The sequence below is a fragment of the Sprattus sprattus genome (assembly GCF_963457725.1).
Source record: "Sprattus sprattus genome assembly, chromosome: 9".
Lineage (NCBI taxonomy): Eukaryota > Metazoa > Chordata > Actinopteri > Clupeiformes > Clupeidae > Sprattus > Sprattus sprattus.
This window is the reverse complement of record NC_137928.1, coordinates 17298216-17318241: the sequence shown is the minus strand read 5'-3', so window position 1 is coordinate 17318241 and position 20026 is coordinate 17298216. Positions and strand designations below refer to the sequence as shown.

General features: G+C 44.3%; 2 protein-coding genes across 3 annotated transcripts; both read right to left on the bottom strand.

Moving 5' to 3' along the window:
• Nucleotides 1-208: 208 nt before the first annotated feature.
• On the bottom strand, nt 209-12376 carry samd4b (sterile alpha motif domain containing 4B). Of its 2 annotated transcripts, none has more exons than XM_080844642.1 (14): nt 11916-12376; nt 9313-9619; nt 8942-9119; nt 7976-8476; nt 7381-7623; nt 6765-6874; nt 6399-6485; nt 5989-6262; nt 5540-5625; nt 5154-5269; nt 4511-4709; nt 3887-4013; nt 2300-2383; nt 209-2032 (listed from the first exon to the last, which is right to left on the bottom strand). In XM_080844642.1, exons 2-14 carry the CDS (start codon nt 9328-9330, stop codon nt 2004-2006), a joined length of 2052 nt encoding a protein of 683 aa, XP_080700768.1. In that variant the 5' UTR covers nt 9331-9619; nt 11916-12376; the 3' UTR covers nt 209-2003. The 2 variants fall into 2 exon arrangements, with proteins under 2 accessions (XP_080700768.1, XP_080700769.1); XM_080844643.1 differs by having other exon boundaries at nt 11960-12376.
• A 2790-nt stretch (nt 12377-15166) lies between these two features.
• LOC308370335 (desmin-like) lies at nt 15167-19826 on the bottom strand (the record flags this gene model as incomplete). The annotated part of the gene is made up of 12 exons (XM_080844990.1): nt 15167-15221; nt 15403-15663; nt 15754-15878; nt 16009-16119; nt 16237-16347; nt 16450-16584; nt 16679-16774; nt 16869-16988; nt 17126-17275; nt 17705-17858; nt 18515-18896; nt 19814-19826. 12 exons carry the CDS (start codon nt 19824-19826, stop codon nt 15167-15169), a joined length of 1713 nt encoding a protein of 570 aa, XP_080701116.1.
• Between the last annotated feature and the right edge of the window lie 200 nt (nt 19827-20026).

Genomic DNA, 20026 nt, shown 5'->3' with positions numbered 1-20026 from the left:
ACACACACACACACACACACACACACACACAAACACAAACAGACTAACACACACACACACAAAGAACTTCCATGGAGGATGAACAAATGAGCGCAGATGAGGTGTGTTGGTAAATAACAAAGTTTTACTAGATAAACAGACCAACCAAGGCCCTCTGAGGAAATATGGAAACCCTGTCTTTCTTTTTTTCTTCCCTGACAAAGGGGGAATGAAGGAGGGATCCAAAAGAAGGAAAAAACAAACAAAACAAAATAATAATAATAATAATAATAATAATAATTAAGACCAAATAAGTACTATACAAGCATCTCCACTTTTACATGTTCCAGTGAAATGGCTTGCTTAAGACTGCACCTGGATGTGTGGATGTGGAGAAATGAAAACATAAGCATTCAGGGCCACCTTCATATGACGTGATTCATCAAATCTCCTAAAACTGGCTTCTCTGGTGACTGGGAGAGGGGACTTGAATGAGGAGGGACCTGGGGAGGTGGGGGCCGGTAGGGGGTAGGAGATGGGGAAAGAATTTGTGTTGCTATTCCTAGCTTTATCTTTCTCAATTGAAACAAGGTTTAAAAGGAACAAGACAAAAAAAAGGGGGGGGGGGGGGGGGTGAACATGCTTTGATATTTCATTTCAAAACATCAAAATATGACGAGTCCAGCTCTGGAAAAAAAAGAAAGAAAGTACAAAAAACACAACAGTCACCCTGCCCTGTAACACAAAAACAAAAATCTCCCAAACGTCCACACCTCTCTGTCTTCACCCTTTTACGGGGGGGGGGGGGGGGGGGTCATGCAGGCCAGTGTGACTCCCAGAAGCGTACAGTGCTCAAGTGCCCCGTAAGACCTAGGATGATGGGAGGTCCACTTTGGCCAGCTTTAGGCAAGAGCTCAGGGCCAGCTTTTTGTGCCGAGCGCCCCTAGCTCTTGTGGAAGATTCCTCATCACTTGTGTCGAGCACTTTATACCGATGCACACCAGAGGAAGCAGCTAGACAGGCAGGCTTCAGGTGAAGTGACTACCACAGGTATTTGAAGTGAGTGTGGTTATAAATAGTGGGCCCCGATTGGTCCTTTTTGTGCCAAAGGCGGCCCTTAGAGTTACTTGTGTTGAGGTGTCAGGAAGCAAAGGGGGTCAAAGGTCATTATTCATGTTTACGTTCAAGAGCTAACACAGGGTGTGGTGAGAGTGAGGGCATGGACTGGCATGCCTGGGATTCACCATGTTAATGGGGGGAGTGCCGTGAGTAATCTTGGGCTTCGACAAGGGGCTCCCACTCTAGTGTGTGTGTGTGTGTGTGTGTGTGTGTATGGGGGGGCATATATATGTGTGAATGGATGTGGGTATGTGGGATTATGTATGTGATAAAAATGTTCAAAATGTTCTTCTGTACTGTGTGTGTGTTTGTGAGCCATGCATGGTGGTAGATTATGTGTGTGTGTCTGAGTGTGTGTCTGTTTGTGTGGGGATTGAGGGATTTGGGTGTGCATAAGGGGCAGTGTTGCAAAAGTGAACATCCTCCTGTTTTGCCCATTTAACAAGGAGGAAAAGAGGGGAAAAAATAAACGAATGCAGGGCATAATCCCCCTAAAAACAGCACCAATCCCTCTTTTTCCTCCAGGGGGAGGGGGTGGGGGGGCACATTGACCTTTTCTATCTGAAGGTCAGCAAAAGAAACTGATCTGATGCATTTACTAACTACTCCACCCAGAACCCCCTCTATCTCACACTCTCTCCTGTAATATAATAGTAATTTGTATTCCACTTATAATAAACTTAGTTAAGTATAATAAAGTAGAAAAATATCAGAGAACATATACACAGTTAGTTTGTTGTCATTTCTTGTAGTGAATCGTTTTCTTCCTTTTCTTTTTCCTTGCAACTTTCTTTTTTTAAGCATATACATATGTGCTGGACCACTCATGATTCAGATACAAAGTGTAGCTGTTGCTGTTTTTTTTTTCTTGTTTTGTCGGTTTCTTTTCACTTGCTTTTAGGTTTTCATATTGTTGACGTTCTGTCCATTCCATCTGTGGAGAGAGAAAGGGAGAATGAATCAATGAGGATATTCAGAGGACAGTAAAGAAAATCTAATAGAAGCTCTGATTTTTCTTTTATACATGTCAAATCAACTCATTGCATAGTTCCCTCTCTGTATGTATATTTGTATGCCTCTGTGCCATTGTATCTATGATTTAAGTGATTTGGGTGAACTCAACCCCTAAGACTTGAGAGTGTGTGTGTGTGTGTGTGTGTGTGTGTGTGTGTGTGAACATGTGGTATACAGTCAGCCTCACCCCCTAAGGCGTGCTCCGTCATACTGAGGCAAAGGGACTCCAGCGTGGGGTTGATTTCCAGGTCTGTGCCCGGCACTTGGCATTCTGGAAAAGGAGGCAGGAGAGGGGGTGAGAAGAAGCAGTATATAACAACGCTGGGGAAAAGGTGCGACTTGATGGCAGTAATGTAAATCACTTCAGCCTTACTACAATGCCCGCAGACTTTGCCCCAGTAATATAAGAACTCCCATGGCTGGATTGTAACACTTCAATAGGTGCGTTTCCATCCCATGTCTTAATGCGCATTATCTCTATGCGAATATTTAATCCTGGTTGGAAACGCGTGCGATGCGCATTAACTTACCCAATGCGCATAGAAATTCGATTCGCCAGAGGGAGGTGGATTAACTAGTTATTCGAATTTAGTTATTGTGCTTAACGTAGATGGAAACAGTTTATTCGAGCGATTTGAGTCTTTTTTGTATTTGTTTATGTTCGGAGTGCTGTCTGCCCAAACTGCCAGCTAATACACCACACCTCATGCAGCATATGCACTTGCTGTTATATACTATAATATATGGTTGCTGTTTGTCGTTTCCCCTGAACATCATCATCATTACCTAGTGTATTGTAGGCTAACTGATTAACTTGATTTACGTGCAAACTACGTGGACAATATGTTATCTCCCCAGACGTACTTTTTTGTTGTTGTTGTAAATTATATTTTTTTTTGTTTTGTGATCATTGATTTTATTCTATCCAACACATGCGGACCTGGTGTGCGCGGTTGTTCCGGTCCGCAATCTCTTGCGCCTCGCCCTGGTATGGTAACTTAATATATGTCTTTGCTTGTACTCGGATGGCAAAGCATACTGCATATAAACATCTATGTACAGAGGTACATTTCGCCCACAACACGGTATTCCGAGCATGTTGCAAGTTTGCACAATTACAATGCGTTCGTCGGTGGACAGGCTTTCGGCAGCAAATACTTTCAGTCAACACAGCAGGGCCAATTATTGAAATCCTGACCTGGTCAGCCTGAAGTTTTCGACCCACAGCTGGTCAGTGAAGTGGGCCTTCACCAAATTAAAAAAATCCCTAGAGCGGACCTCGCTATGTGAGTTTGTAAAACATGTTAAAACCTTCTACGCCTTCTCCTTCTAGCAACTATTAAGGCAAACAACTCAAATGATACAGCATTAATAGTCCCGACGGCAGAGAGGAGGGGGTCCATTCTAGCGAGCACAAAACTCTTCCTCCAAATTAGACTAAGACTTGGGTGAATGGAAACGCTCGCTGATGCGCATTTGTTTTATGCGAATCACCGTGAATGCGAATCGCTAATGCGAACGAGCTGAATGGAAACGCACCTTATGACATGCCATGAATTCAGAGCTGATATTTGTTGCAGACAATCTTGAGCACGCACCCTCCACACTATTCTTCATGCATAACTAATACTGGCTATTTGATTGGTGGCCAAGGAGAGATACGTTGCTCACTGCTGTGAAGGACTTTGCATTATCTAGAAAAGCTCTAAGTGACTGTAACCACCGATTCATCCATCCACTCATCCCTCTCTCCCTCCGTCCCCAGTGGTGTTACCTTGCTGCTGAAAGAGGAGCATGGTCTGTGGGGAGGTGTGCACAGGCAGCGAGTGGGTCCTCTGCACAGAGCTGCGGCTCTGGCTGGGCATGCTGTTACTGCCTCCCGGGTTGGCAAACCACAGATTCTGGAAAAGGAGAGCAACAGTTACTGGAGTGCACTGGACAGGCCTAAAGAAGTCCTAAGAAGGTCCCAAGATATTCAGTCTCCCTCAGTTCATATTTGTGTTCAATTGAGAGTACTGCTTATCTGTCTTTTGTATATTTTATGATGAACATACAAAAACCCATCCTGTCCTGTCATTAGTGTGCCATTTCCTTTGGCGTATTTTAGTAAGCATTATCACATGAACCCTACCTCTTCTCCTGAGTGTCTGTGGGTGCTAGCCCACCTGTCTGCCCTGGCTGGGCAGTGCAGGGTTGCTGTGTCTGTGTCTGTGTCTGTGTCTGTGTCTGTGTCTGTGTCTGTGTCTGTGTCTGTGTCTGTGTCTGTGTCTGTGTCTGTGTCTGTGTCTGTGTCTGTGTCTGTGTCTGTGTCTGTGTCTGTGTCTGTGTCTGTGTCTGTGTCTGTGTCTGTGTCTGTGTGAGTGTGAGTGTGAGTGTGAGTGTGAGTGTGAGAGCCCACCTGTCTGCCCTGGCCAGGTAGTGCAGGGTTGGTGAGGGTGTGTCGGGGCGAGGCGCTGCCCATGCCCCCTGGACTCATGAGGCCGATGCGCCCCGGCGGCATCCCCCGCGGGGGCATCTGGAACTGCCTCTGCCCCCGCCGGCCCAACGCCCCACTCACAGAGCCAGCTGTGGGGAGGGAGTTAGAGCCGTACGCCCAGCTGCACCAGAGAGATTGGGAGAGACATTATGGACAAGGTCAACATACCAGCTTCTCATGCTTTATTACATCTGAGAGCATACAGAGAGGAGATACAGGTGATATGATGTATTAAAAAGTGTAACAGAGATGAGGGAACAGAGGAAAGGCGGAATGGTTACAGAGAGGGAGAGAGAAAAAAGTGAAGGAGTAAGAGAAAGCTGAGCATATTGCATAATGGCAAAGACAACAAATGAGAGAGAAAGAATTAGGGTGATAAATAAAGATAGAACAGAATAGAAATCACACGTATAAACAGAAAAACAGAAGATGAGATAAAACAGAGAACTTGACCATAAATGCATGTGATTTGGGAGGATGTGTGTGTGTGTGTGTGTGTGTGTGTGTGTGTGTGTGTGTGTGTGTGTGTGTGTGTGTGTGTGTGTGTGTGTGAGGTCTCTCTCACCCTTTCTGGCGGTACATGGGCATGTCCAACATGGCTTTCCTTGGGAAAAGGCGCAGCAGCTTCAGCATCTGCTGCTTCCAGGAGGCCAGCCTCTTCTTCTGCGTCTCTGTGAAAGCCTGCAGGGGACACACCGCAGAGGCAGGTAAGTTCTAAACTCACAACAGTTCATTTAAACTTCATAATGAACTTGGTGAATTGTTAAGCAACTGTTATCAAAAACCTGGCATTACTTCATAGGTGTGCAAATATCCTATAATACAAAAGTTAATTGAAAGACCATCTTTTGAGATTCAAACAAGTTATGGTAGAATATATTATATTAAGGTAGAATGAATTATATTATTATAATTCAGGCAATGATGGAAGTCCACTGACAGGTTCCTCACCTCGTGTGCCAAGCACTTCTCAATTAGCTGAAGGTAACAGCTGATGTTCTCCTCGTCCGGTCTAGACACCAGCAGCTGCGTGCACACTGACACACGAAACACAACATACACAAACACCTCTGTTACAACTCGAGCACACACATGCCGAAGGTAAGGTTTCTCTTTAGCAATCCCAAAACAAATCAGAAGCGGCATGCCTTTCACTGTTAAATTATCTTAAGTCGTAATTATTTCTTTCTTTTAAACAACGCCACAAGACATACATTAAGATCAAGATATTATGCTGGATAACTGGTACTGATGAGATGAATTAATGGAATAAGTAATCAAGACTCAAAAACACAGTGAAGTGTCCATCCTAAGGCAGAGAGTGAACAGGAATACTATGTAACTAGTACATACTATTATGTACATACTATGTATGTAGTTGTGTCTGTTGCGGGACTGACCTTTGCCCATAACGCGGGTGAACTGGCCTGCGATGTCTCCGTCTCCGATGGGTGCGATGGAGGACTCGCTGTCGCAAGTGGAGGGGCTGTTGGACTGGAAGCTCTCCGCTGGCCCCTCCTTCTCTTCCACACCCTTGAGTGCCTTTTCTAGTAGTGTGGCCCCGGACTCAGCCTCCCGGTGGATGCTGGCTGGGGCGTACTCTTTTATGGGTGTGATGATGATCTGCTGCAACTCCTGTAGTGCGTTCCGCACGTTTCCTCCCTCCAGTATGTCCTGGAAAAGACAGCAATTTTATTAGTATATAAGGTTTAACATTTAACATAATGCAGACATTCAAGTCCCAACATCTAAAAGTACTTTAAAACCCATATAATGACTGAGGTATGATATATCTATGTTAAAATGTCACCTTTTCTAAAGATTTCAGGACACTTTGCCTCTCGCGAAGCTTCTGGATGCTCAGGGCAATCTTGTGCCGTGCTCCTTTGGTCACGTTCTATGGGAACACACATAAACATGCCACACCATCTTAGTACAGGTGCTTAATATATATACCTTGCATGGTTTTCCATACCAAATAATGCATAAACAACCATTTCATTTAAGTATCCACACGTAAACACCTCATAAAAAAAGCGTGTTAAAAGAGACATATTCTGAAAAGTGGCCATAGATCTCAGTTTGTTATTTTTCTGCACTACTAAAGCCACACATTGTGTGTGCGTGCGTGCATTTGTGTGTACACGTGCATGTACGTATAAGCGCTCCTGTTCACCTGAGACTCCAGATGGTGCTCGGAGAGGGTCATCATCTCATCGTAGGTTATCTGGGAGAAAAGTGAGGCGTACTTGTGCAGCCGAAGGCTCTTCAGCCACATGGGCACATCTGTGGGAGAAGCAACAGCACCTGATTGAAGCATACTGGATTTTGTGTGTGTGTGTGTGTGTGTGTGTGTGTGTGTGAGTGTCTATATCCTTGCTATATCTGTTACATAAGTGGTTGGGCAAGGACCTAAACATTGTGAAGTTAAGCCTATGAGGACACTGTTAGCTGAACTACTGAAGTACCCTGCATCAGAGAAAATTAAGCAATATTATACTATTTTTGCTGTTTTCAAGGTACTTTTTCTATCTTAAAACATCCCCAAAGGCCAAGGCTATTCCCTATGTAGTTGGATGCTGAAGGTCAGAACCTGAGCGGCTTTTACAGCAAGATTTGCCAAATATAATGGCTGCATTCATAAACGTAGCAACCTAGCTAGCGTTTATTGGTGCCAGCTGTCCTGTTAGCACTGTAGCAAGGGAAATCGCTAGTTTTAAACCAAAACACAGATCATAGACGTCACAGTATTAAACACTAAGTCTCCAATCCACACGTGCACGACCCCAGACCTTTCATGCCACTGCCATCCTCCTGGAAGGTGTTGCGCGCGGAGCCCTGCTCCTCGGTCTGCTCGCTGCCGGAGGAGGCCACGCTGCTCTGGGGGGAGAGCGGTGCATGGTCGGGGCCCGCCGGGGCCTGCCGGCTCCCCTGCTGCTGCAGCTCATCCGAGGGGCTCAGCCACTCAGAGCCGCAGGCCGGGATCAGGGACAGGGACCGCTTCAGCGGGCTAGGCTGCATCTGTACCGACATGCCTGCAGAACCAGAACCAGAAGAACCACAACAAACTGTGTGAGCGGCAGGGCACCTGCTTTTCAGTTTTAAAATGGTTTGGACCAATGACTGAAAAAAACATGATCAGTGTATACTCCGTCAAAAGTGAAGCCACCAGAAGGAACTGAAAAATGGCAGAGATTTAACCAAAATATGGTCAGTTTTGGGCAGACTTGGCTGGTTTTCTGTTTACTACGCTTCCTCTGGATCCAATAAACACTTGACCAATATGGCTTAATTTCTTGATAACGTAAGTGCGTGACTTTTTTTTAACAATCATTGGTTTGGACCAACGGCTAAGACAGCGGTGTCTGTCACTAGCGCCCCACTGACCTGCGTTGCCACAGTTGATGGGCGACGGAAGACCCCCGGAGCTGTGGAAAGGCAGGTGCCCATTCTGGCCGGCTGGCGAGCTGCACGAGGACGAGGAGAGCGCCTGCTGCTCGTGCCAGGCATGGGCCGCCTCCTGCACCTCGGGCGGGCACGCCCACTCGTCGGAGCCCTGCCTTAGGTGCTGGTAGTGGTGCCCACCCTGATGTGATGGCGGTGGCGGCGGCGGGCGTGCCGAAAGGTGCTCCTCAAGGTGGTTGAGCCACATGGCCAGCGAGGTGCGGTCGTCGAGCGTGGTGGCCGGGTGAATGAGAGCGTAGGACAGCAGCTGCCGGCTCTCCTCCACAAATAGGCTGCTCTCGATGGTGTGGCTCAGCACTTTCTGAAGCAGCTTCATGTACTCACACTTGGCCTCGCTGTTGCGTGGCTGCAGCAGTGGCAGGTGCGAGAGCAGCAGCGACACGGCCTTCTCCTTGGGCTCCTGCTGCCACTGGCTCACGATGGCTGCAGGACGACAACACATGTCATATTAATGCAACGTGGTTTATTAAAGCCCCCTGTTGAGTCGGTTTCCTCTGCATAAAAATGCACTGCGTGTTAAGAATGTATTTCCTAAATGCTGAGAATGCAAACCTCAATCCTAAAAATAAATGTATATATTCGCATTTCTTTGAGAGAGAGAGCGCGAGAGAGAAAGAGACACAGAGAGATAGACAGATACTCACACACACACACAGCTCAGATTTCTCCTGAGTGGTGAACAAAGACAAATATGCTAACAAACAATTGTAGAGACCAGTTAGTTTAAACAAAAACAACTCTACGGTTGTACTGAAAGTAATTCCTACATTATCTTTAAAACGTACTACTCTGTGTCTGTGTCTGTGTCTGTGTCTGTGTCTGTGTCTGTGTCTGTGTCTGTGTCTGTGTCTGTGTCTGTGTCTGTGTCTGTGTCTGTGTCTGTGGTACCTGCGTTGTTGGCCTCAGCCTCCAGCACATGGATTTCGGTGCAGTCGGCCAGCCAATGCTCCAGGCAGATGTGTAGGAAGCGGGCCTGGGTGCGCGAGACACGTTTCAACAGTGACAACAGTGCCACCGTCTGCTCGCACTCATTCCACGCCTTGAACCAGTCCGTCAGGATGCCCACCTGCACCACAGAGCAGTCACCATTGGCACACAATTCTCTCTGCAGCAGTGCACAGTCGTCTCAAAAACAGCCTTAACCAAGGGTTGACCAATTTTCTTTTCCGAAGTGGCTCTCTGAAATGACCGGAAGCTAAGCTCTTCATAATAGTACACCTGGTGAATAAACCCTCCAAATGTTCCCTCATGTCACTCACCTGGTCACGGAACATCATGACTGGTCCCTCTTTCGGGAACAGGAGGTTGCTGAAGGGTGGAGAGCAATACTGCTAGTGTGGGGAGGGGGAGGGCTTTGAGAGGGGAGGGTTTGGTGTGGGGGGGAGATGGGGGAAGGAGAGGGGGGTGAGGGGAGAGAGTCTGTTTCAGTCAGGTGCAGAGGTCTGTTGGCGACCCTCCTTTGGGGTTCGTTTGTCTCTGGAGCTCTTGTCTTTGGGGGGGGAGAGGGGTCCTCTCTGGGCAACTGGAGATGCCCCTCACATGGTTCAGGCTGGAGCGAGGGACCAGCTGAAGGGGAGAGAGACAGACAGAGTTAGAGGGTCCTTGGAGCTGTGGGAGGGGGGGGGGGGGGGGGGGGGGTCGCAGAGTGTCTCTAGAAATCAACTTGAAATTCCCTTTCACAATACAAGCCTTATGTGCAAAGACCCCTTAGAAAAATACGGTCGTGGGTTTAAGAAGGTGACAATTACTATGCTATATCCTATAGCATCCTTTATCCAAATAAGATTAATTATCATTGTGTCAGCTGATGAATAGTATTTACACATATTGCCAATAGGTGTTCTCCCTGAGACAATTTGGGCAAGATGCTGCGATTAAAAACAATATTTACTGATGGTTGCATCATTAAATAAGCACCAGGGCTGCGGCAAGTGGTACGGAGGGCACTGTGCTGAGAGACATCTCTTTTATTCAGGTCAGCTTATCATAATGCTGTGCTCAGATAATCAGCTTCATCACGCTACAAATGCAGAGCGCCTTACTGCAAACACCAGCTCTTTACACCTATTAAGATTACACAAGAAAGGTGTAGGCTACTGGTTTGCCTCACTTTCCCCATTGCACCTCATGAAACTTTGTAGCAACCGTATTGGTGAATGCACACCAATCCCTCTGACTGTATGGAGCACGTATTGTGTGCAAGGCAGACCAACATTGCTGCTATAGGTATCCACCCGAGGAAAATAAGCCCTCCGCGATTCAGCTCAAGTGACAGCTCATATGATGTGGTTTGAAAAAGATTATTTGTTCCAAACCACACCGCACCAGACGACAGACAATGAACAAAAAAAGAGTGACTGTGTCAAAGCCATCCCAGATCAACTCAAGCCACTGAATGTGACATTTCTGTGGAATCTCTACCACATATAAAATTATAGAAGACACCAGATTCTGATATATGAGGGTCAATAAGAAAGCAGATGATTATCATATCGAGCTGGACATTTACCCTGCCACTTTCAAGAGACATGCACTTCTGCAGCAAGCTATCATCTACCAAGAATCTTGCACACATTGATTCACTTAAAAACTGCAAATGGGCCAAATTAAGGAAAAGGCTGTGTGAAATTATGTTAAGAACTTGAATGTGAATAAATGATCCAACAGATTTAAAGTCTAAGCGAGCTTCTTGTTTATAGGATTTATAATTAAAAATTTGTCGTAACTTCAAAACTGAATGGCAATAAATGAGTCTTCCTGCTGTCATCCGGTACCGTTAACCGATACGATTAGCTAAATACCTGGGTAATAAGCAACTAAACGCCCATCTCGTCGCATCAATAAAGCACTCCTGATGTGGCACACTAGAATGACAATATAAAAGGTGTTCTTTATCGTAGAGTGTAATGTTATCATCATGTTATCATAGAGTGTCATGTTAATGAACTAACTAACGTTACATCCTCATCTGTTTGCACACCGTGACTAGCTAGCTGTCCAAGTTAGCCAGTTATCGCCAGCTAGCCACATTTCTGGAGAATTTTGGAACACAATAAGCTCTTTATACAATCATTTCAACCTACACCAAGAATAAAAGAAGCATACTTTATATTACTGTGGGTATTTTTCGAAACATTAAATCTTGATCAAAACAAGCAGGTCAACAAGCTTTGTTGTAGACGGGCAGTCGGCGTCGCTAGCCTGTTTGTGCCACGAAAGCTTGCGGGGCTCAGTTAGCTCGCTAAAGTTAGCCGTCAGCTGAAGACTAGACAGAAGAGAAAAATACCACCGTCCATTCAAGACAGCTACTGTTGGCATCAGAAGCGTCTACAAACAGCTTATTTTATAGAAATAAATACAGTAACTTCGTTGTCGTTATTGTTTGATGATGAGCTACCAAAACACAAGAGTAAACACCGGCGTCTGATTTGCATACAAATGATGAATAGCTAGTCAAGGTAATGTTTGCTTGCTAGCTACACTTAACCTACTTAGCTAGCCAGCTCATTAAACAAATACCACTATCGCCGGATTGCTAACAACAGACGATTACTTTCGTAACTTGAAAATACTCATAAATGACGACATGACCATTGTCGATTCACAAGTAGCTGCTTGTATACCATATAATTAGTAACTGCTATGATAAGTGGTTAATGTTAGCTATACCTTAAAAACAACAACGTTGCTAGGTCTAGCATTTGTTGTGACAATCCATTCCAGACATATCGCCAGCTGTTACCCAGTTAATGCAATGGTGCGTGCGAAATATGCATAGACATTAGTTAAAGGACCAACGTTATTTAGCATGTTAAGTTATATTCCATTGAGGAGTGGGATAATATTGAAATGCAAATCAAACCTGGGGTGACGTCGGGGCTCACCGATCCAGGCTGCTGTGCCTACCTTCGGTCTACCGGGAGGCTCTTGTCACCAAGCTAGTCCACCCTTTCCTAGCTAACTTGCTAGGCCTTTAATTAGATTCTTGTCCCTTGCCTTTCCCAGTGGTGGATGAAAACGATTCAGGATTCGTATTGTTTTTCGCTAGCGATGCTGCTGGTGGTATGCTAGAGATTTCCTTTCCAAACAAGGGTTCGACGATCTTCATGAAACGTTGCTTCCCCGTCGCTTATAAGTGATCAAATCCGGCACACACTTGTATTTCTGTTTAGTTCTACCGACATTTTTCACGTTTAAAAAACATATAGCTCGAGTTAGCTGGCTACTGCTAGCTAACGGATACTAGCTAGCAAAATAGCTAACGTTACACCTCGCTTCCTTCACCAAGGGATACATAAGCGAAGGAGGAGATTTTGAGAAATAATGTGCTTGTATATAACGTTAAGAATATAATCCGAAGACGAAACGTATAGTAACATAAAAATGCTAATGGAATATAACGTTTATTTGAGCATATAAAAATATACAGAATCTACAAAATCTACTCCGCTTGGAACATGACGTTATACGCTGAGTGACGCAAACACGTTAGGGAGGAGCCAGAAAAGACCAACACACTCATACTCACAAACACACGCGCACACACACATTCTTTGACAGTTCTAGGTTTAGATCATCTCCAGTTGGTCGCCTCTAAGGGTTAGAGTTAGAAAAGAAACAATATAGTCCTGAGCTGGCTAATTGAGCTCGAGTATCGGGTGGGATGAGCTTGTGGAAATTATGACTTGGAGACAAAGGCCATCTATTATTGAACTTGAGAGACGTCTGCATGCTTCTCCGTCATTTGCAGTCACAATGGATTGAGATGCAAGCATCCACATAACATCCCAGGCAGACAATTTCTCATGATAAGTCTTTTCCCTCAGAAGCTCTTTGTCCGCATTGGTTGTTTATGGACGTAGGCTAATTCATTTGTATAAGAAAATAAGAGAATGTGGATACAAATAAAGCGTATTATTTTAATATTTCCGATATAGGCTAATTAACCATTTTAATACACCATATTATACACTTTTAGATGCATATTTTAATGATTTAGCATTTGTATATTTTACGAAAAGAAGTGCTTCTCCAACAACCTTGCATGGAAAGAAAGAAAACAAATATAATAAAACAATAATATTCTATCTGTTCATATTGCACACCTTCGCAGTCCTCCCGCCTTTTAAGATCTCACCTTCGATGATGATCAGGCACGTGCACAGACATTTTGGGGGGCAGGTGCTCAAAAAAAAAAAGGGCACCCATCGCCAAAATTATTTATTAAATAAAAAATAATAATAATAAATAAAAAAAACACAGAAGGATATTTTCAACTTATATATTAGTAGGGTAACTGATTCTCCCTCATTTGATTGGCTCGTTGATGGCCTGATCCAAGTTAAAAAGGAGCGGCTACTCTGAGCTGCTTGCTGCAGTTCCCTGGCCTTCTGCTTCTTGAGTCTGTCTTTTTTTGGCATTATGCGGCAAATTTTGTGAATGAGATATATCAATGTTATGGATAATAATTGTACTGTTTTCTAGTGTTAAAGCATAAGCAGCATTACACTAATTATGCTGTTCTCAACCTGTGTTTCCTCTTGGCAGGATAAGACAGCTAGCTTACATTTCCCTTATTTTACTCTTTTTCACCTTCTGCAATTACTCATACAAGTTTTATCGTTGTAAAACAGGCAAAACGAAGAGATACATAAATATCACGTTAAACAATGTGGGACAAGAATTGCATGACACCGAGAGCTAGCATAGTTTACCTGCTATTTTCTAGCTGTGAATTCTCATGACATTTATAAACATAAATTCAACATACTTTCGAAATTGTCTAAACGGCATTTATACAACACAAAATAAGCACTTTCAGACAGCTAATGTCATTAAGCATGACAAACGTCAGTAAACACCTGGACAATGCTTTGAAATTAAATTAGTTGTTTGTTTATTTTTTTAGGAAACGTTGGACCAGTTATGTTTTCAGACGTAATGGTTTCAGCGGCACTAATGTTGTTGATTTATAACAAACAACGTCGGGGGGTTGCACAGACACCGTCATTACCTGTTTGTCTGATGCTGCAGGTCAGTGAAGAAGTAGGCTGCACCGGCTTGGCACTGGCGCTCAGCACTGATGTGGGTGGGGGATGAGGAGGGAGGGCCGCGGCGGGGGCTTGTGAGCACCGCTAGGCATAGAATACTATTCTATGTCTATGCCACGGAGCATGACGGGGCGAAATTCTCACAAGAACTCAAATAAATGACCCCTCAGATATCAAAACACATTTGGGGTAATTGATGACAGAGAGACTAATTTGTATTCTAAAAATATTGATGAAAGAAAAAAAATTGGGCGCCAGCAAAAAAGGGCACTTTTTCTCAACCAGGGCACAAGGGCTGGTGCTTGAGCACCACTATGGGTCTATCTGTGCACGTGCCTGATGACGATACTTTACTGGAAATTTCTATTGCTGATTTTGTAGAAGTATGATGAATGTTAGACATCTCATACATTGAATTAGCTTAACTGGTCATATGCCATACATTAATTGTTTCAGCTGGTATCTTTGCATTGGTATTCCAGTCTTTTTGTGCTCCAGTAATTTGTTGTCCTACTAAAAAGTGGTTTCATTATGGATGAACGTTACATTTCAGCCACGACTTGTGAAATTATCATGAGAGCCTGTCATTTTTTATACCCTATTTTAGACCCTGCGAACATCAATCAGGGACTCACACACACACACGCACACACACACATACACACACACACACAAAAAAAAACACGCACACACACTTTGCATGCACACATAAAAATACCCATACATAGACACGCCCATACTCATGACTGTAAGCCTTTCAGCAATTCAAGACAATTCCTGTCAAAAGCTATTCTATCACAACCACTACAAAGAACCATAGGACCAGAGAAATGGATACTGAGAGCTTTTATTTAATTCTCGCAAGGAAGCAGTAGTAAGGCAAACGATGGCTTTCAAAACCTTCACAGCAGCTTTATACACACACAGAGAGAGAGAAACTTTTGCAAATGTAGACATCTTCATGGTAGGTCAAAGGTTAGAGCCAAGACCCAGGGCCACCAGTTTGAGGTCAAGGGTGAGTGGACAGGGTAGGTACCCTCTCTTACTCTATTCCTCTTCCTCATCAGCAGGTGTCCTGGGTGTCACTCTCGAGGGTGTCGTCCTCGGTTTTAACTGTCCTGAGAGAAGGCAGAAGGAATCAAAATATGAAAAACTGATTTCAATGGATTACAATACATAGAGAATTTAGTATGTTAGCAGCACACCCCATGATTTGAATCCCTTGAGATATGCTGTACACCATGTGTTTATATTGAGTTCACAGTGAGTGTGTGATTGGCGTTTGATGCTCCTGGTTACCTAATGAGCACGGTTTTCCTCTCAGTGATCTCCACAGCCTGCTCCTCGGAGTAGGCGGCGGGGGTCTGGACGTGGGAGCCATTTCCCAGACCGGCTCCAAGTCCCCCATAGGCAGCTCCACCGTTTCCAGCTCCTCCAGCCATTCCGTCTCCAATGGCCCCGAGACCCATAACTCTGCTTGCCCCAGCACTGATGGCACTCATGCTCATCACCCCCTGCACCATACTGGTGATGCGCATGTCCTCGCCCTCAATCAGCTTCCTGTTAGAGAAATACACCACAGCATTGTTGGGCTCAATGGTGAAATATCATTTGTGTGGATGTATGGATTGAATGGAACACCTCACTTACCTGTATGTAGTAATCTCAATCTCCAGGCTCATCTTAACATTCAGCAAGTCCTGGTATTCCATGAGAAGCTGTGCGATTTTCCCCTTTGTGGTTTTCAGCTCCAACTGAAGAGCTTCGATCCTGGCCTAAATGGCGTATATACATTTATAAATCTTTGCAAAATTGCATTATGTCCCCTGACTAGTATTTTGTAGGCAAAACATTAAACGTGCTTATCTAATCATCTCAGCTTTTTAAACTGATATATGGACTCACATGGAGAGCCTCCAGCTCTTTCTTGTGTCTCTCTTGAGCTGCAAGAATCTGAGCCTCCAGACCCTCGTTTTTGGTCTTCAGACCATCCATGTCCCTCTCTTTGCCTTGAATCTGTGGATATAGAAGTGCTTTTCAAGTCTATTTGCTGTGCACCTCTTGTCATTTGTAATGAAAGTGTTTTTAAATAGCTTGAGACATGCTGAAATGCAAGAGCAAAGGCAAACCTACATCTTTTTTAGCCGTTGCGAGCTCCTCTCGTGCACCACGCACTTTGTCCACATGGTTTGTGGTTTTGTTGTTTAAATCTTCGAATTTTGAATTATACCACGAGTCCATTTCCTAAAGAGGGCAAAAACACATTTCAAGTTAATATATGTTGATGTTTATTAAATTAGCTCTAAATTATTCATGTTCTGTAAGGGGCCTTTTTTTATGTGGTACTTGAAGATTCTTTGCCGCGATGGTGTCATATTCTTGCTGAATCTGCTTAAGAGCAGCCGCGATGTCAGGGAGGGCAAAGGCTTCTCCAGCGGTGGCATGAGCAGCATAGATTTGCTTCATCAGGTCCTCGATTTCCTGAGGGAATTTTATCATTTCACATAATTTATCGACTGCAAAATCGTGGCTGGATCTATCTTGGTGACTGGTGATAATGAATAAATAAACGTACCTCTCTTTGAATCCTCTTCAGGAACTCAATTTCGACCTCCAGGTTCTCAAGTTGTTTTTCCAGAGCAATTCGCGCGGAGGTGGCTGCGTCAACATCCTGTATGCACACGGTTGAAAGTAAGCCATTCCATAGTGGTCGACATATCAAAAGCATTCATCTTAATCATTAATCCTAAAACTGCCAGTCTAACCGGTCGGAAGTTCTCGAGGTCCATCTCAGCCTCCCTCCTCAGTTCCACAGCTTCCTCGTATTTGGCCTTCATCATCTCCAGCTGTCCAGCCCTGGCATCTTTGGCAGCAACAGCCAGGTCCTTCAAAATTGAGAGAAAACATCAGTAGTTGGAGCACACTATTTGTACCAATAGGGACGGTTGATGATCCGATGCATATTTGTACAAACAGGCATAGGCCTACTAAGAAAGAATTTATGTAAGTGGAACAGACATACCCGTTGCTTTCTCATTTGATCGGCAAGCCTCCTGAGTTCTTTGAGCTGCTCCTCATACAGCATGCGCAGGCCCGTGGGCTTCAGGAATCTGTTCTGGAGGGCCTCGATTTCTGTCTCCAGCAACTTATTCTGCTGCTCCAGAGACCGAACCTTTGGGGACAGAAGGACACATACATTATGGCCCCTGTGTGCAAGCCCTACATGCTCGAATATGCTTGATGCCAAAAGATGTGCTTCTCTGTCCTCGCAGCCAGAAGGCGCATTTAGACACAGCCAGTCTGTGCCGCACACTTAAGCGGAAACAAATCAGACAAATTATGTCAAAGACGGGCCTAGAAAACATGAGTCGATTCCAGGAGAATCAAATAGGCTATGAATTAGTAAAAAAATGTAAAAAAGTATTTTTTTTTTTTTAAATGTAAAAAAGTATTTGTAAGGATGGGTCTTTGGGTGCTCTGTCTGTCCAAGAGTATCCTGTATCTTAATATTCCACTATGTAACTTTTTTTGGGGGGGGTGGTATAGGCGTGCAATAATAACAAATGTAGTGTTTAAGAAAGAAAGGTTGGAATCCACTTTCCTTCTCGATGTATGCAGCCAGCCTGTCGTTCAGCACGACCATCTCGCTGCGCTGGCTGGTGCGAGTGCTGAGGAATTCTTGATTCTCAGCTGCAGCAGCTTCCAGATCTACCGCATCTCCTCCCACACAAACGGTGCCCATGCTTGCGCCGCTACTGTTCAACAAATGCATGAATATGCACAATGAGTGAATTCGTTATCACAGCATGATATGGCTTAATATATATCCAAATGTGAGAAGTGTGGCTGAATCTTCCCTTTAATTTTATGATTTAATATCGCCCATTCTTTTTTCTAAGTGTTTGACTTATAAGACTCAAATATTGTTGACAGTCTGCTGTTAATCTAATGGCATCTCGTCGCGCTACTGTGGAATGCACATGGTGAAAGCTGCAAAGCGGGTGGAAAGTTGATTTAAGAATCAGGGGGATTTGAGTTGTTCAGTCATTGACTGGCTTTCATACATTTTTTAAGTTATAGGCTATAATTGATCATTCAATTTTAGTTTGAGAAAAGAATGCTTCTAGTCTTGGTTACAGTCTACCATCTTTGTCTTATGTCATGCTGATATGTTTTTTGCTGATATTGATATTAAATTCTGCTTTACAAACCACATTAGCCCTACATGTAGAACAACATTATGGCAAACTAAATGGAGCCAGACAATATATCTATCTACCAGTTTTCCTACAGAGGCCTGTAGTCCTCACACACACTATTTGGGCTGAACTCAGTGGGTACTTAGACCTGCGACCTCTAGATAACCCCTCTCATCAAGATACCCCGTGCTATCCCCCTGGGCGGAGCTCACCTCCCCATCAGGGGCTTGCGGGAGGATGAGACTGTCCTGCGACCCATGGCCATGCCGTTGCCAGCTGCTGCCACGGCCGACCGGGAGGAGCTGGAAGCACGCTGCTGCCGGGGGTCCCGGCGGGATGGTGAAGGGCTAGACACCCTCACTTGGAGGGATGTGGAGCTGCATTCTTCAAAATGCCGCCTGTATGACGAAATCTTTTCTGGGCTGCGGCTCATCTTTCCTGCTTGCTGGGGCTCTGAATCTCTCTCAGTCGTTGCTCTTTCTCTCGGCCTCTCTTCTCTGGGAGCTGGAGGAGGTGGTTTGGATGTGGAGAGCTGGGCTGAGAAGTGCTGCTCCTTGGCTCTCTCCTCACCCTTCTTATACTCGAAGCCCAGCCCTAAACATGAGCCAGCAATTCTGGAATGTCAAACCTCCACACCACACAGTGCCCAACCCGCCACAGAGCCTTCTACCAGGGGCCCGACAGGAGATTGATGGGCCAAAATACTTTGAAGCAGCCAGGGCCATTAGGTTCAACAATGATATGATGAGCCCTGATGGGCACAGGGAGAATATATTGTATGTAGGCCACAGCCAGGAAAGTCCTGGTGTCATGGTTCCCCTATGCAGCGAGAGCAAGATAAAGTTAGGAAGCAGGTGGATGGGAGGTAAGGGGGTATCAGTGTGAAATTTGGGCATAAATACTAAAGGTGATTAGATCAGGATTATGATACACATGGAAAACCAAACATGCTTATTTCCTTAACACATACTGTACAACAAAAACCATACTTAAATCTTTAATTTAGTTTGCTTAATGTTTCAGTTTCACAACTACAACTGTGATACAGACAGGTCTTTACATTTGCTAATTTTTGCTTTCCCAAATTATTTAACCAATTTATCATTTCCAGCTCCCTCCTTCCCTTTCTCTAGGCTTTTAGCCAATATTACTATTATTTTTATAATTTCTTTACTATTTATGTATTTTATTTGTAAGGGACCACGTACAATATTACACCCAAATGGGTACCACTTTACAATAAGACTCCATTATAAATTATTTATAAATGGTTTATAAATAGGTTACTAATTAGGCTGTAAACCCTTTGTAAGTCATTAATAAGCCCTTATAAATTAGTTGTAAACACAGTTTTTATACATTGATGCGGGCTCACTATTTGGGAAGATCCCCATCTTGGCAACCCACTGTCTAGCCCTCAACTTGCTCTACTAGCCCAATTGCACACTCCCTACCATTCTTGTATCTGTTACTAGAGATTAAACCCGAGGGGGGCTCACAAAAAACCTTACAATAAGGCTCCATTTTGCGAGTTATAAATGTTTGGAACTGATTACTAGATGATGATGCGTTTCACACTTTACAATAAGGCTCAGATTTGCCAGTTATAAATGTTAGTAACTGATTAATAAAGGGTGATTTGATGTGTAATGAGTATTAAGCAGTAACTTGTTCTGGGATGGATGGATACTTAATTAATCCAAAGGGAAATTTTAGGACATCCA